The 17,023-nt window shown below is 45.5% G+C and overlaps 6 protein-coding genes across 6 annotated transcripts; 2 read left to right on the top strand and 4 right to left on the bottom strand.

Annotated features, from left to right (window-relative positions):
- The first annotated feature begins 3,007 nt into the window (after window positions 1-3,007).
- Window positions 3,008-4,444, top strand: LOC6584238 (inositol oxygenase). Its single transcript, XM_002009858.3, has 4 exons — window positions 3,008-3,117; window positions 3,198-3,372; window positions 3,432-4,008; window positions 4,076-4,444. Exons 1-4 carry the CDS (start codon window positions 3,100-3,102, stop codon window positions 4,182-4,184), a joined length of 879 nt encoding a protein of 292 aa, XP_002009894.1. The 5' UTR covers window positions 3,008-3,099; the 3' UTR covers window positions 4,185-4,444.
- A 191-nt stretch (window positions 4,445-4,635) lies between these two features.
- Window positions 4,636-10,157, bottom strand: LOC6584237 (protein suppressor of white apricot). Its single transcript, XM_002009857.4, has 7 exons — window positions 9,594-10,157; window positions 8,387-8,559; window positions 7,354-7,565; window positions 6,196-7,288; window positions 5,873-6,127; window positions 5,648-5,776; window positions 4,636-5,590 (listed from the first exon to the last, which is right to left on the bottom strand). The coding sequence occupies exons 1-7, from the start codon at window positions 9,881-9,883 to the stop codon at window positions 4,773-4,775; spliced, it is 2,970 nt and encodes a 989-aa protein (XP_002009893.1). The 5' UTR covers window positions 9,884-10,157; the 3' UTR covers window positions 4,636-4,772.
- Window positions 10,158-10,253: 96 nt separating this feature from the next.
- Window positions 10,254-11,638, bottom strand: LOC6584236 (gamma-butyrobetaine dioxygenase). Its single transcript, XM_002009856.4, has 2 exons — window positions 11,026-11,638; window positions 10,254-10,959 (listed from the first exon to the last, which is right to left on the bottom strand). Exons 1-2 carry the CDS (start codon window positions 11,619-11,621, stop codon window positions 10,326-10,328), a joined length of 1,230 nt encoding a protein of 409 aa, XP_002009892.1. The 5' UTR covers window positions 11,622-11,638; the 3' UTR covers window positions 10,254-10,325.
- An 80-nt stretch (window positions 11,639-11,718) lies between these two features.
- LOC6584235 (ribonuclease P protein subunit p21) lies at window positions 11,719-12,523 on the bottom strand. Its single transcript, XM_002009855.4, has 2 exons — window positions 12,195-12,523; window positions 11,719-12,136 (listed from the first exon to the last, which is right to left on the bottom strand). Exons 1-2 carry the CDS (start codon window positions 12,362-12,364, stop codon window positions 11,719-11,721), a joined length of 588 nt encoding a protein of 195 aa, XP_002009891.1. The 5' UTR covers window positions 12,365-12,523.
- Window positions 12,524-12,792: 269 nt separating this feature from the next.
- LOC6584234 (cell division control protein 45 homolog) lies at window positions 12,793-15,245 on the top strand. Its single transcript, XM_002009854.4, has 2 exons — window positions 12,793-14,018; window positions 14,084-15,245. Exons 1-2 carry the CDS (start codon window positions 13,087-13,089, stop codon window positions 14,898-14,900), a joined length of 1,749 nt encoding a protein of 582 aa, XP_002009890.1. The 5' UTR covers window positions 12,793-13,086; the 3' UTR covers window positions 14,901-15,245.
- Window positions 15,246-15,368: 123 nt separating this feature from the next.
- On the bottom strand, window positions 15,369-16,822 carry LOC6584233 (mitochondrial tRNA-specific 2-thiouridylase 1). The gene is made up of 2 exons (XM_002009853.4): window positions 15,974-16,822; window positions 15,369-15,912 (listed from the first exon to the last, which is right to left on the bottom strand). Exons 1-2 carry the CDS (start codon window positions 16,787-16,789, stop codon window positions 15,430-15,432), a joined length of 1,299 nt encoding a protein of 432 aa, XP_002009889.2. The 5' UTR covers window positions 16,790-16,822; the 3' UTR covers window positions 15,369-15,429.
- Window positions 16,823-17,023: the final 201 nt, after the last annotated feature.

Genomic DNA, 17,023 nt, shown 5'->3' with positions numbered 1-17,023 from the left:
CAGAGTCGAAGAGTTCGACGAGCAACCAGCAGAATGAAGGCAGACGAGTATGATTTATTGATAATATACTAAGTATGTTTGTGCCTTGCATGAACCTTGATTAGCACAGTGGAGCGTGGCTATGACACACCGAGCTCAACACCGCCACGCGAAGCTTTTGCCAGCCAGGGCACACTGTGCGTGCCTGCCAAATATCTGGCGTTGACCCTCCTCCCGCAGCTGCCGGCAAACCGATTGACGCTTCTCGAATTGCATCAACATCAAGATTCTCGCTTTGCTGCTCCGCCTGTGAGTGAGCCACGTGCGATGCTGGCCTTTGACCCGTGCGTGTGATCTCTCGTTAATATCAGCGCGCACGAATTTATGGCCATTTAATTAGGCATGCCGCATTCATTAAAGTGATTGATATGGCTATGGCAGCGAAACGAACCCGAAAATTAGCAAAACTCATTTATAGACTCAACAATCGAAACTGTTATACGAACTTATAAATAGATGTTTTTGTCTTTGAGTGTTAATTTGATTATCAATTAATTAATTCCCTATTTTATTCATTTTAATCTATTTAGTATTCAATGCTGATTACCAGACTACAGAAATATCTATACCATATCATTTATGTAATTATATTACATTACATATATTTGAGCTGGAAATTACAAATATAGATCTTTGGCAGTCAATTGAATCGATTGCTTCAATAACTTGTCTATTATTGTACCTTGGCAGGCAGTTGAGTAATCAAAATAAAAATAGTTCTCTTCTAGTTGAAAATTCCCTACTGGATGATACCCTAACCCTTCATCTGCATACTGCATGAATTAATAGGAAGAGCAATAGATATAGAGAATCTAATTTTTGGGCCCTTAGGATGATATCCAGATGCGAACAGTTCGTTAACCTAATATATGTATATATATATATATATATATATATATATATATATATATATATATATATATATACTCTATATATATATATATATATACTCTATAGGACCTGTAACGCCCCCTTCTGCCTTTTACATACATTTACTGAAAAACTATGATATACTGAAATCCCACTTACAATGTCTTTAGGGTATAAAAAACTATTATTTATACACTCTTATTGCAGTCGATCGGTTCATACTTGGGCATTTAATGGACGCTATTTGAGCTCGCATCCCGAGCTATATTCAGTGCCATTTCGTTTCAATGGTGAACGACAACAACAGCGTATACAAATATTATGAAACATTTCCATTGACTTTAACACCCCAAATATACCTCTATAAAATGCTCGGACACACTTCGTATTGTTTGCAGCAACACAGCACAACAAACGATAAGAAAATGGGCATTCCAAAGAGAACTAAATACTTTATTAATTAAATGAATGCAAATAAATAATTATACTTCCAAACTATGAATTTCATTCTGATTTCATATTAATTACGAGTTGAATAAATAATTGCGTTACGATATTCTGTCGTCCAGTGTACTCGGTGGCTGGGGGCACGTGTCTATTAATTGATAAGATTTATTGACGCCCAGCACTCGATCGTTACAACTTGACCTTTTTTTTTTTATGATCACAATCGTGGCAGCGTCGTACTGCGTCGCAGGGTAACAACGAGCCCCTCGAGCCCCCAGGCAGCCCGGCCGTGGAACAGCACGGAATCACGCACAGAATCCGGAGACGGACATCGACGTCATTTAATATGGTGTGTGTCGCTCCGGCTGACTGATAACTTTTCTCTGGGCAATCCCCCCCTTGATGGCACATTAATTTAGCGTTCGATGACGATGTACCCAGATTAGACGGCAATTTGGCGATTTTGGCGGTACGCCGGGGCGCGCGAATCTGGAGCGCTTGCCCTTGCCTGCGATTTGCTCAAGGTGACGCCAAAAGCTATCGTAGTCCATGGCATTCAAGGCTCATAATAACAGAAAAAATAAATAAATAAATTCAAGCGAAACCGGAACATCTCAGAATTATACAAAAGGCTTTGAGATATATATTATATATATTTTAGTATTAAAATATATAAAACTATAATAATTAGATATGAAAAAAATATATACCTAAAAAACAAAATGGGAGAAGCTAATCAATTTTTGGATCCACTACCTAAAGTTGATTCCGATCTTGTAAGATTCCGTTCAATTGGAATTAACGCAAAACAGGCTTACCTAATCTTGTAAGCCCTTATGCAATTGTGTCACCTCTACTAAACTTAAGTTCCTAGCTCATACTATGGTATGGTATACTATACATCAAAATTACGACGTAATTTTATTTCAAAATCAACGTAATTTAAAGGCAGACAAACAAAAAACAATAAAACTAGAAATCAACACAAATAACCAAAAAGTTGACTTTTGCGTAAATAATAAATATTTATTTATAAATATATTATATATATATTCACTTAAAGTAAAGTAACTCTCTCAAAAGAAACTCTCTTAATAAGCTTGGAACAGTTTCGCGCAATGAAATTTGATATGTGTGTTTTAATTTCAACGGACTTGCACTTGCTCCAGTTAAAATTCTTATCGGTCAAGTGCAGCCTTTAGTTGAATATAGTGTATAAAAAATAATATATGCACATAAATATTATATATATAAATTATATATGTGTTTATATAGGGACAGATAAGCGAGCACGTGTTAAGGCAATGCTCGAGTCGCGGATATGGCTCAGACTTGAGCTTCAGATATATGACTTTGGGCATGCACTTACGGGATTTCATGCAGCCGGAACGTTAAGTGAGCCCGAATCGGACGTATTTCCTACAGCCACAACTTCTATGTGCGATGACTTAAGTGGGGTCCCACATTGATAACTGATTAGGTATATATATTATATGTATATATAAATTTATGTGAGTGTATTTGCTTTGAATAACAACAAAAGTGCTATAAATCATATAGTATACCATAGAAGTACTGTATGTACCCCAGATGAGAGCGAGAACATATAGCTCGGTGATCTATAAAAGTGTGCGCCCGGACTAGCTGGCGATTCAATAGCATCTTGTTCGGCCAGCCGTACGGTACTTGGAGCCGACAAATTGAACTTTCTTAGATTTTCGAGCAGTTTCTTGTGTTTCGAAAATGAGAATCTTAAAAGAGGTAAAAGTTAGAGTCGGAATAGTGTTTGCTTCTATTGAAATAATTGTATCTCCCTTTTTTCTCTCTCTGTACTTGCTTAGCATGAAATCTTCTTTCTGGATCCTTCGGAGCTGCTGCGGCCGGAGCCCACATTTGCCGATAAGAGTCCATCGCAGTTTCGAGACTACAGCGTCGATACCGAGGACCCGCTCAAGGAACGCGTGCGCCGCACCTACCGGGAGATGCACCTAAACCAAACTGTGGACTTTGTCAAAGGTAATTGCGATCCTTAGCTGCATCGTCCGTCATTATTCAAGTATTGTTTCCATGCGCAGGACGTCGTGAGCACTGGCTGAAGTTCAACACCATTAAGATGACGGTGCGTGAGGCATTGGAGAAGCTCAATGATTTGGTGGACGAGTCCGATCCCGACTTGGATCTGCCCAACATCATTCACGCCTTCCAGGCAGCCGAGCGGGCCCGCTCCGAATTCCCCGAGCACGATTGGCTTCACTTGACGGCGCTGATCCACGACCTGGGCAAGATCATGGCATTCTACAATGAGCCCCAATGGGCCGTTGTGGGCGACACCTTTGTGGTGGGCTGTCGCTGGGGCGACAGCATTGTCTATCGCAACGACAGCTTTGTGGGCAATCCCGATGGCGACAATCCCAAGTACAACACTGAGTACGGCATGTACAAGCCGAACTGTGGAATCGACAATCTGCTTATGTCCTGGGGCCACGATGAGTACATGTACTCAGTGCTCAAGCACAACAAGACCAAGTTGCCCCATGTGGCCTGCAATATAATACGCTTCCATTCCTTCTATCCCTGGCACAACGGAGGCGACTACAAGCACCTGGAGGCGCCAAAGGACGAAGAGACCAGGAAATGGGTCTTGATTTTCAAGTGAGTTGAGGAGTTACATTAGCCTGTATTTGTAATACTATATTGGTGAAATTTCCTCTGCCTACAGCCGCTACGATCTCTACACAAAGAGCGAAGTGGTGCCCGATATTGAAGCTCTGTGGCCCTACTACCAAACGCTTATTGATAAATATTTGCCTGGCGTTCTAGAGTTTTAGAGCTCTCTCTACAGCATATATCCACTTAGATATACATATATTCAATCTACTATTACTATTAACTATATTAGCTACTATATAATTTCCCCCTACTATTACTTTCGTGGGAAAGCCCTCATATACTATATAGCTTTATTAACCAAACCTGTAACACCAAATTTACAAAGAATGTTGCTTATAATAATGCAATGCATTGTATCTATAACTAATCTCTAAACATTGAAAAAATACATACCTTAGCTACATGCGTAGAACAACTATTATAATATATCGATTTTCTTCCTAGAGAACTTTTCTTTTTCTCTACTTACAATCAACGAAATGATGCGACAGACCTCGAGCAAGTATGTATATCCAGAGACATATACACATTTCCCTTAAGTCTATGCATAGGTATCCCTTCAATATGATGCTTTACAACTTAACGAATATCTGAACTCATCTGAACAACTTGTTTTTTCTTACACTCAAAATTTATTATTGACGACCAATACCGCCTTCAAAACATTTGCTGAACATTAAAAAAAAAGAAGGAAATGTACACTCTTTAGAACTTAGACCCTAATATACTTAAGACAATGACACGGTTCATTGGGAAGCGGAGCCGCAGCTGCTGCGGCGACGCCGTTTGTGCCGCTTGTGACTCTTTTTGGCCGGATGGCGCTGATGATTTCTTCGCCGAGATGAGCTTTCCTCTTTATCCCGATGATGATGATCACGATGACGGCGTGAGTCCGAATGGCTGCTGCTACGGCTGCGACTGCGACTACGACTACGACTACGACTGCGCGTCAAACTGCGACTGCGACTGTGACTGCGACTTCGACTTCGACTGTGACGTCGACGTTTATGTTTTGCTATGGAGCTAGCTTTGCGGCTGTGCCGCTGCCGATGCAGGCTACGACTACGACTGCGCCGGCAGCTGGCACTGCTGCTGGATGAGGTCACTGAAGCATCATGGGTTGTGGAGCTGCTGCTGCTGCTGCGCCTGCTGCGACTGCGACTGCGACTCCGACGGCCAGTCTTACGATGTCGCACAGCCAACGATGATGACACCAGCTGGACATCATCGTCATCGGACAGCAGAACGGACGCTGTTACTGCAGCAGCAGTTGGCGCTGCTTTGCTGGTGAACGTATTGGTGCTATCATCGTTTAGCAGATTGTATTTCTCCAGATCCCCACCATTGTCCTCATCATCGTCGCGCATGCGCGAATTCCTTTGCACGCCGACATCATTTTCGTCATCGTCGTCATCATCATCATCAGGTCCAAAGTAGGTGATTGGTATGGAACGCACCGAGTCGTTGGAGTCACTATTTACGCTGTCAGCTGTCACAACCGATTCGCTGTTTGATGCAGCCGTCGCCTCCGATCCCATTGCTGGGCCAATGGCAGTGCTCTCAGCTAAACACGAATACAGAGTTATTGATGTGTGTATTGCTTTTTCAATTGCTAACTTACATTTAATTTGATTGAGAAATGCCATGGCCTTGCGCTTGCGCTCCAGCTGCAATTGCTTCTCGCGCGAGACCATGCCATTCAGCTTGTCCCGCGCGATCTGCGCCAGCTTATCCTTGACACGCTCCTCGGCTGTAGTGGAGGAAAAATGAAATCACAAATCATTACACTCTGTCCCTCTCTCACTCTCGCCATCTCTTTCTAATTGATTCGATAGCCCATACACACCTTGGCGTTGCTCTTTGAGTGGAGACGTCGTTGTTGCTGGTGAGCCTGCCGTTGCGCCTTTCGGACCGCCCGTTCTAGCTAGCAATTGCGTCTCCACTTGCTTGATGGCACGTTGCACGCTGTCCGGCATGCCCGGCCGCACTTGCTCGGCATTTGACTTGGCCTTTTGCTCATCCTCATCGCTGACTTCCTGCGGCAGTGCCGGGTGCAAGGCTGTGTTCTCATCTCGGGCACGTATAGCAAAACTAACGTGCGCTGCAAGAGAAAAATTGTGCAAATGAGTTATGCATTTTTACATCTGCTATATTGAGCAATATACGCACCCTTCTCACTGACGTTGGCAGCGGTAGCAGCTGTGCCGCCGCCCAGACCCTTTTTGCTGATCAGGGCAGCGGCCACAGCAGCCGCCTTGCGAGTCTTCTCCTCCTTGGAAGCGGCGTCCACATCGCCAGTTATTTTGTACATATAATACGCATAGTACTTGTGCTCTGGAAGCAAGAAATTGAAGCGTTCCACGCTTTTGGTGCGCAGCGTCTCCTCGAACTGGCGGCCATTCTTAATGACATAGGTTGCCGTCTTGTCTATGATATGACGCAGCGTCTCTTCGGGCATTGGAAAAGTTAGCAACGGTGGTGGTGCCAGCACCGCAGAGGGTTTTGCAGTGGGGCTGGTTGTAGTGGTGCTGGTGGTAGTGGTGGTGGTGCCGCTGTTGCTCGTTGCGTCTGATTGTGTGGATCGTTGTGACTGTTGCTCAGCTGTCTCATCGTTCTCATCCTCCTCTTCGTCACTGTCCGAACTGTAGTTTTGGGCTAGGGCCAGTGCGCTGGTGTTCTTCAATAGCTCCACCTTGGGCGGAGCATCGTTGGCGTTGTCCTCCTCCGCTTCGTGGGCAAATGTGCTCCCATTGTACTGCAGCAGGACAGGCGTAAACTCGCCATTGGATGCAGTGGCGGTAGTGCTGCTTTGGCTGTGGCACTCTGACTTCGCGCTGGGCGTCGGAGAGGCGGTTCCGGCGGAATGCTGTGATGCGGCGTCATCGTCTAGAACTGTCTGAAGCGGCACCCCCTTGATCTTGCTAATGAGTTGTGTGTAGGCGCAATTGGCCGACGGCTTGTATTTGATGGTGGGCACCGTAATAACTTGCTGGCTGGGCTTCGGACTCTCGGATGCCGCGTTGGCGTCGCTTGTGCCGCTGCCTTTGTCCAATGGCGCCTGCACAGAAGCCGCGAACTTGCCCTGCTTGATGGCGGCGAGCAGATGGCGATAATATGGCTGCAGCTGACTGCCCTGCGACAGGAAGTCAAACTGTGCATTGTTGGCCTGCTTGGCTTTAATTAGGATCTCCATCTGAGCACCCTGGGTGGCAATGAATCGCGCCGTCTTCTCAATAATCGCATGCTGTTTCATTGTCTCCGGCTGCCAGATGAGGGGAGGCAGGTTAGAATATATTATGCCATCATATCCGACTATTGCCAACTTACCAGCTGCATGCCCGGAGCGGGCGCGACGAGAAGAGTGGGTGGCAGCGTGTAGGGCAACTCGGATTCCTCAGTGAGTGTCGAGGACTCCGATGTTGGCGATGTTGTATTGTCAGCACCGGATGAGCTGCACGTGGACTGGCCATCGTAATGGAAGTCTACTTGGCTATAGTTGCCGCCCGACGTCTCCTGCTGCAGGCGCTTCAGATCCTCCTCTGTAGGTGAGTGTATGTCGATGATGGAGTGCGAGTTGAATTGCGGTTGCGGTTGCGTGAGTGTGTGTCGGTGTGTGTCAGTGTGGCAATATGTGCATATGAGTGTTGGCAAAAATAAGAAAACACAAGACAAACGTAGCGACTTTAGTACAACAATACCAGCGAATATCAAACAGCGCGAGCCACTAGGGCAGAGATAACGGAATACTCTGATTCAAAAACGCATGAAATTCATAGATTAAGTTTCTGGATTTTGATTTAAATCTTATTTTTGTGTTTGTTTTTTTTTTCTCTCTCTTGACTTTCGCATTTTTTGCATTCTTTGAGAGTTTCATTTTAGTATAGGAGGCTCCAAACAGTGGAACTTATTAGATAGAGATAGAGAGAGATGTAGAATCCCAAGTTGCGGAATCTGTAAAAAATGGTTTAATTTGTTAAATGTCATGTGGTTGCTATTTACCTGAACCACGGCGGTACCACCCACAGGGCATTGGTCGAAACTTACGTTGATATACGCATTAATTACATTGTTTCATTGATGCGGCTGTTGTCGTTGATGGATATTTGAATATTGGTGCTACTTGCTTTTCATATGATTTCTATTCTTCTAACTCGATCGTATTCTTTTTAATATTTTGGTCTTGAATTAAGGCATGATTTTTTTTTTCGTTTTTTTTTTTTTTTTTTTTTTTTATTTATTTGATTTTGATCTTTTTTCGTTTAGATATCGGTATTTCTTGGCACTTAGAATTTAAACAGTAGTACATTCAATTCGCATTGAGAGTAAGCTTTGCGTACGCAACGCCGGTGGCTGTACTTACCTTGCTGCAGCCGTAGCTCTTCTTCGTTGTTGTACAGGAACAGGTAGCGCTCCTCTTCGCACAGCTGCTCCGCTCGCTGCTCGTCGGCGCTCAGGTATTCAAGTCGATTGCCGTAGCCCCCAGGTGGCGCCTCGTATGTCGATAGTTCGCACAACGCTCCACGCACGTCATATCTATATACACATATATATATAGATGTGTGTGTGTAAGTGTGTGCGTGCATGTGTGAATGTGTGTGGGTGGGTGTCCAAAGAAAAGAATAAGAGAAATATAAACGGGAAAAAGAACGTTGTTAGTTGACAGCATCGATATCGATGAGATGGCGCTTATCACTCTCAATCACACGTACACACGCATACATAGACGCACACACACATACACACACGCACGCACGCATAGACACAGTTGAAATCAAATAAAAAAATCAAAAGATCTATCGATCTTTCGGAACGGAAAAGAAATTTGCATCTCGATCAAATTGCTTCACACAGTTGTTAAATAAATTGGTATTGGTTAAATTAAATGTCTATAATTATGTATATGTATATATATATTTTTATCAATTATTAGGTAGGTCTTAATCATTCATACATACCGCTCCGGTTGCTAAAAAAAAGTTAATTGTTTGACGATTACAGTTCAAGAATTTGTTTAAAATTATATTACAGTTTGAGAAGCACTGAAAAGAGCTGTTATTACAATGAGAAAGCTTTTACAGTTGCAGGGCCTAGGGCTAGGTCAGTCCGGTCTCCCTTCCTACTACAATATATTATTTATATACGTTCAGAGGTCAGCTAAGGTTCGTCGTCTACGAAAAGGGTTCTCGACTCTACCCGAAGAAACAAGAAGAGAAACTGTCACAAATTTTTCGTTCTGTTGGAGCTCTACGGTTCGGGTCTCGGTCGGCGTCTCTGTCGGGGTTTCGGTTGGGCCGCGCTCATTTCCGGCTATGAACTTTGCATTCGTGGGTTGCTTCATAACTAGGTGTGTGTATATTGTTGAGTAATTATGATAGTTATAGACGGCTAGTGAACTATGCCAGTCACTTTGTTTCACTCTTCGGCTACATAAACATATGGGATCCAGATGTAACATACATATATGTATATATATATACACACATACAAGTAGAATATGTATGGTTGTATAGTGGTATTATATTAGGTATATTTAAGCTTAGTGCCGCCGGCAGGCAACAATTATTAACCTGTCTATTTTGAGATTTACATCGCCCATCCAGGGTATCAGCTGTTTGCCATGGTCCATCTCACGCGCCTTCTCATCGTCCCGAAAAATTTTGCACGCATAGCCAAAAACCAACAGCTCCAGCGGGGGCTGGCGGGGATCGGCCGCCACGCCATTTGGGCCCATGCCCAATGCGGTTGCCGATGCTGCTGCAACGCCACCCGTTTTGCGCAGAATGCCATTGATGCTGCCGCCAGCGTACTCACGTACCATTGCGTTGCTGCCGCAGGCACGCATATTGTAGGGCATCATTTCTTTGGAATTCGCAATGTGCCTACACTCTTATAGATATATACACACACAAGCACTCCCACTTCGATTTGGCTTAAGCACTTTTATTTGTTGCAATTTTCATTTTATTTTTGCCACCAAATGTGTTTTTCTTGTTGATGTTGATATGCATGTGCCAGACAAGGGTTAAATGGAAATATATCGATGTATTCGCGTTGTCGATAGTTTCCAGAGCAGTTCTTGGCAATGGCACAGAATGGTCAGTATTTTTACGGCCGAGAAATATCGATATCGATAAAAATTTTCTAGGCTATGTCAAGGCGGGTTTTCTTTTTGAAATCTAAAAAATATATACTGAAATGCCAAGCAATGGAAACTTTTCATAGTCATATACATGTAGAGAAATACAAAACTTTATTTTATCTAGTAGTCTTTTACTGAACAGTCAATCAGTATGTGGTGTCTAATTCCTTGCGTTTGGGAACTTAAGCGTACGTAGCTTGGAGTAAATAATATCCCAGTCAACATAGGCTCCTATGAGATGCCGCTTGTTGTCTGGTGAGTCTTCGTACGCCGTACGACCGTGCAGCATGCGAAGATTGTTAAACACAAACACATCGCCCGCACGCGTCTTGAACTCCACAGCTTCAGCTTGGGCCAGTTGAAGAAACTTATCGTAGGCCTCGTACCACGACATGGCCTGGTCCAACGGCACAGTAAAGCGACTGTCGCGCTTAGTAGTGTTCTGATTGATCCGCGCAAACTGGCCATCAACGTCCAAGCAGATGACGGGCGCACGCCACAGGCTATGAAACGGTTTGCCCGCGTCGCCATCGTGTCCAATGTCGAACCAATTCACAGGAATGGTGCGCAACACCTCGTAATAGTCTGGATGCTCGCGACGCATCTTGTCGGCTATGAAGAATCCGTCGGTCATCATATTGGCTCCACCCGGTGACGATGATTGAACCAGTGTATGCAAAATATTGATGCCCGCCTTGTACTCATAGTAGGGCATGTCCGTGTGGAGCGGCAGCGGGGTCATCAAATACGCATAGTTCTTGGCATTGGGCTTCGACTTCACCTCAAACACATCCCTAGCACAGGCAACAAACAAATTGCAATTAGTTTAGACAATATCGAATTGAAATGCAGAGTTTTACCCGTAGGTGGTGCGCTTTATATGGCCTATGCGTTCGGCCAGATGGCGTGCGACTTCTGTGTCGTGGGGCGCACCATGTAATAGCGCGAAGCCCTGGACGGCCAATGCCTCGAGCCAGTCGCGCAAAACTGAATCCTGCTTGAGCACATCATCATACGAAAACTCGCGTGTGACCTCGCCAAACTGTGACTTGCCCCACAGCTGAACCGGCGGCTTGTAGACCTCATTCAGATATCGTTGCCTCGACTGCTGGCCAAAGTCGCGATCCTGTAACCACTCCAAGTCGTAGCTGGAGCTGTGCGCGTCCTCCCAGTTGACAATCAGCTGTTGGCTCTTCTCGTCGTAGCTCACGCGTTTCGCCTTAACGTGCAGCGGGCCGCGTTCCCAGTGGCTTTTGCGTGCTCTAGTCTCTGCATGGAAGCACTCCGGGCACTGACAATTGTCTCGCAGCCAAATGCTTGGGTACTTCAGCCTTTGTCCATCTGGCTGCGCCAGCTCCACGTATCGCTGCTCTAGCAGCTGGGCCGTAATGCCGCTGGCGTGCCGCCGAAATTGTCGATTTAGCAGCGGACCAATCAAATGCTTGCAACTCAGCATGTTGACAAATACTAAAGAGTGAACAATGAACCGGGAACAGCCGATGGGTGATAGTGTTCATCGCTTATCAACAAGTGTTGCTGCACGTGTCATCCGCTTATCGCTGCTCTTGAATTGCTTCGCTCTCTCCCTTATTGCCATCTGAGTCCGTTTGATTGCCCAGTTGTATTACATGGACAATAGCCTCAGCACGTTCCGGCCAGCACTCATTACGTGTGTCAACATGAAACCGACGATTCGCACCGCACAGACCACACTCCATGTTCAACTGGGTTTTCTCATCTATGCTGACAGCGGATGCGGCTTCTTTTGAGCTAATGGCGTTCGCACCTTTGTTGTGGCACTCGTTGCGCTTGCCACGCAACCGGCGATGGCGTCGTTTACTGGAAGTGTTTGTCGCCATCTCCACTTCTTTGGGATTTGTCTGCTGTTGCTCCACCTCTAACGTGGTGTTGATGCCTGGCAGCAGCGGCAAGGAACAGCGCCTGCATAGCGTGCGTTTCAGTGTCGGTGATCTATCTCAAGAATGAAAATGTTATTATGTATATATACACAATATCGACTCGAACTCACATCTTAATCAGCGCCTTGGTGCCCACGTTGCGGCAAAGCTTGCCATAATAAGCGGCCAGCGTGTTGTTGTTGCTATGCGCCATTAAATTGGAGGCCTGGTACAAGAAATTCATTCTGGAGCAAACGTGTTGCTGGGACAGAGATTTCCGATTGCCCTTGTTGTTTCCCATGGCTGAATGTACTTTAATTCATATAACTTATGAACTGTTAATTTCCTGATTCAAAAGAAGCGAACTTAATATCACTAACCAGAGATCTGGTTAGTGTTAATATTTAACCCTAGGACACACGAGACGATATTGGATATTCGAACTATTAATCGTGTTCACTTTCGATACATTGAGTAATCGATCAATAAGAGAATAATCGTCGAAATAAACTTTTGATATAAATTATATATAATATTGAGTATCAATTATTCTGAAGTGCAATTTATTGTAGGATTGATTTTTATAACAATTAAACGGCATGCAAGACAATAAATACACAACTTAGAAACGCCTCCCAGAAATGGCAGCCCGCAATAAAAAGTTGCCATTCGCAGGGGTGCGCCGACACAGTAAACAGCTGTAAGTTTCCCGCCTTAATTCGATCCCGCAGCTGTGGGGCATGCAGTCCACAAAGACCTGAATGCGAAACTCTGTGCGAAAGAGCGACCAAAAGCTAATTCAGCAAAATGCAACGCGCAATAAAGGCCAACTAAGTGCCGTAAAAGCAACAGCAATAAATTGAAACGACGCTTAGCACCGACGCGTATCGCGATTCGGCCTTTTTAATTATTTATTTGTACAATTTGTTATTATTATTATTATTTTTTTTTTTTTTTTTGTCCGTACCGATCGATTTGTTACTAAAGCCCCGCGCTTTAGGGTATATTGTGCGCGCAGCAAACATGTTCATACAGGACTTGAAGAATGACTTTTACAGACAACTGATAGGCAAGCGTATTTTGATTATTGTCAATTATGACGTCGACGCGATCTGCGCCAGCAAAATTCTGCAATCGCTCTTCAAATATGATCACATGCTCTACACTGTGGTGCCCATCATGGGCGTGACGGGATTGAAGCGCGCCTACTCGGAGCACCAAGCCGATGTTAAGTACGTGCTGCTGATCAATTGCGGCGGATGTGTAGACATTGTGGAGCTGCTGCAGCCAGCGGAGGATGTCACCTTCTACATCTGCGACTCCCATCGACCGCTGGACGTTTGCAATGTTTACAGCGATCGGCAGGTGTGCATTCTGGGCGATCCAGCTCTGGAGGAAAACATACCAGGATTCGAAAGCATATTTTACGATTCTGAGGGTGAGGATGGCGACGACGACGACGACGAGGATGAGGACGGGGATGAAAATGGTGATAGCGGCGCAGGCGAATCTGATGACGGCAACGGCGACGGCGATAGCTCCGAGAGGGTACGCGCTCCCAAGCTCAGCCGCATGCAGAAACATGAGCAACGCATTCTGCGGCAGAGAGCCAGACGTCAATGGGAATCGGAGCGGGATCGCATCATGTTTGACTACACACAATTCAGCTACTACGGCCGATCGACGGCGCTGTACATCTTCGAGCTGGCCTGGAAGCTGTCCAAGGACAACATGGATCTGCTCTGGTGGGCGATAGTCGGCATCAGTGAGCAGCTGCTGCTGGGCAAGATCGAGAGCGCCGCCTATACACTCGAGCTGGAGAACATACAGTCGCACGTGTCGCGCCTCACCAACAAGACGAACGATCAGAACACAATGAGTGCATCGAAGATCAACTTCGAGAACGACTTGCACCTGGTGCTCTACAGGCACTGGACGGTAACCGAGTCCATGCGGTAAGTGTAGCTAGTAGAGAGTCATGAAATCCTCGATTGGACTTAAGTATTCCTTTGATTGCCAGCTACTCGCGCTATTCCGCTTGTAAGCTCAAGCTGTGGACCCTGAGGGGTGAGAAGCGTCTCCATGAGCTGCTGGTCGAGATGGGCCTGCCGTTGGTGCATGCGCGACAAACGTACAGCGCCATGGACCTGATCTTGCGCAAGGAGTTCTACTCTATGGTGGAGCAGCTGGCCGAAAAATATGGCATACCCGACATCGTCTATGGCACCTTTACGCTCAGCTATGGCTATCGCAGTCGGTATGCAGCGGCCGACTATGTCTACGCGCTGTTGGCCATTCTGCAATCGGTGAAGAAGCATAAGACGCCAGAGGATTGCTTTATGGAGGCATCAGACGCACTGTCGCGCCAGCACAAGCAGCTGCTCAACGTGGGTATTGACAATGCCAAGCTGCTGCATGCGGCCATCTTCCGGCAGGTGCAGAGCTGCCTGGAGGCGCATCAGGTACACTCCACTGGCTCCTTCTTTTACTATGTGCTGCAGGAGGAGCATGCGTTCTTCTCGTATCCCTATGCACTGGCTCTGCTGGCCAAATTCGTGCTGCATGGCCATGTGGCCACGACGAGGGTGCGTCAGGCTCCGGATCTGCCACTGATAGCCACCTGCCCACTGGATGCGTCGCAGGGCATGTGCCTGCTGGTGGGCATTGCGCCGGTGCGCGAGGATTCGCCAAAGAACTTCTTTGGCAAGGCTTTCGATCAGGCGGCACAGAAGAGCAAGACTAACCTACTCCAGGATTTCTTTGAGCCGTCCATTGTGCAACTGCGCCAGAGTGACTTGACCCGATTTCTAGATGCGTTGACCGTGCTTCTAACCTAGGCTCAAATGCCCACCCCACAAATATAGTCTAGTTTAGCCCCTAAGACAGTATATTCATCCAACGAACCTTGCGCAACCCCAGACCAGATCTAACTTAAGATAATCTAATTTATAAACAATTGTTTTTTTTTTTACTAGCCTAGCAATTTTGTTCGACATTGCATTTAAGACTACTCATAGAAAATAATTATAAAAATGTAATCAAAGCGATTGTCAATAAGACTATGTAAACTATGTTAAGCCGACCTACAAATTGAATATATGGAAGTAGACTTAAGTTATGCGTTTGTGGCATCCGATTTGAAATTGTGTAAAACAGACAACAAATATATAATAATAATAGCACATGTGTTTACTATACAAAATGGATGTTTTCTTATATTTATATATGTGTATATGTATTGCTTGTATCTCAGAGGAGATTTTCATCTCTTTCGCCTGGCAGTTACCCTATCAAAAGTTATAACATTCATATAGAACACAAATATATTTATATAAAACATATATACATCAGTTATTTAACTAACTACTATCGCTCCATGGCCACTTGCTGCTCCAGGCACTGCAACGGTTCGCCATGCAGAATGCGGGCAGCTCCCAGGCAAGCCACATCGTCATAGAAGACAGCGTATTGACCTGGTGTGATGGCGCGAAGTGGTGCATCCAGCTGCACCTCGAATGGCCGCAGCTGGCAGTCGACGAGAGGCTTGGTGTGCTGGAACCGGAAGCGGCAACGCAGACTGCCTTCTGTGGCCAGCTGCTGCCGTGCCCGGCTGCACAGCCAATTGACTGCGTCAATGTGAATGCGGGTGCTGTGTAGCGCGGGATGCTCATGGCCGGCGGCTACATAGATGATATTGCTGGCTGCATCTTTGCGGGCCACAAAGTACGGCTGCAGATAGGAACTGAGGCGACAGCGCTGACCCACGGTCCACTGGTGAACGCCTTCGTGGGTGCCCACAATGCGGCCACTATCGATGTCCACAAAGTTGCCTGGCTTGGAGGTAATGTACTATTTGCAGAGAATAGAAATTGTGAGTGGTTGATTGGGAATCACTTGAGTATATATTTACCTCCCGTATAAATGCCTTGAAGTCGCGCTTGCCCACAAAGCAGATGCCAGTGCTCTCACGCTTTTCGGCTAGCCGCTGCAGGCCGATGCGACGCGCTAATTCCTTTACGGCAGTCTTCTTCAGTCCGCCCAGCGGGAACATTGTGCGTCGGAGTGCCGCCTGTGCTATGCCGGCTAGAAAGAAGGTCTGATCCTTGAACGTGTCGGCGGGTATGAGCAGGCGAACATCTTCCGTCATCTGGCTGCCGGCATGCTCCAGAAAGTCACCCAGACTATTGCGAGCATAATGGCCAGTGGCTATGGCATCGTATTGCAGCGTCTGAAGAGCGTGCTGATGGAACAGGTCGAATTTGATATGCTTGTTGCACAATATGTCCGGATTAGGTGTCAGGCCCTGTTGATAGTCGTCCAAGAACTGGCTAAATACCGATGTCCAGTATTGCTTCACATAATTGACTTGGCGTAATTCAATATTTAATCTCCGGCAAGCCCATTCCGCATCCTTTAAGTCCTGCTCGCCACTGCAACGACCGGCCTCGTCGTGCTCATCCCAGTTGCGCATAAATACGCCGAGCACATTAAACCCTCGCTCCTTGAGCAGATGGGCGCTGACTGCACTATCCACGCCTCCGGATATGCCCACCACAACATTGCGTATCATTATGAAACATCCAGCATTCCACCTGTTTATTTTGTTCGCTCCAAACGTATTCTTACATTCGACTGTTTCTGTTTCGAGTGTGACCACGTCGGCCAAAGCAGTATTTTTCGGAGTCAATATGCCAACGACAATGCAGGCTAGTATTTTTTGTGACATTCCCGAATTGTTCTTAAATTTGAAAATGTATAGAAAACTATAGTGATAAAATAATATAAAATTTATTAATGCCATTTATTTACATAAATGAAACGCTTATTAGAAAATATAAATTTGTACTAACTATTTTATTTTTAAATATGTTAATTATAGACCTGCAATTGCTGATGTTGCTTTGCCATGTTAATGCGCTACATACATCTATCACATGAGCTATATTTATTTTGATTCGAA

This window comes from Drosophila mojavensis, unplaced genomic scaffold (assembly GCF_018153725.1).
Source record: "Drosophila mojavensis isolate 15081-1352.22 unplaced genomic scaffold, ASM1815372v1 contig_136, whole genome shotgun sequence".
NCBI classification, from domain to species: Eukaryota; Metazoa; Arthropoda; class Insecta; order Diptera; family Drosophilidae; genus Drosophila; species Drosophila mojavensis.
This window is presented reverse-complemented; position numbering and strand designations above follow the sequence as displayed.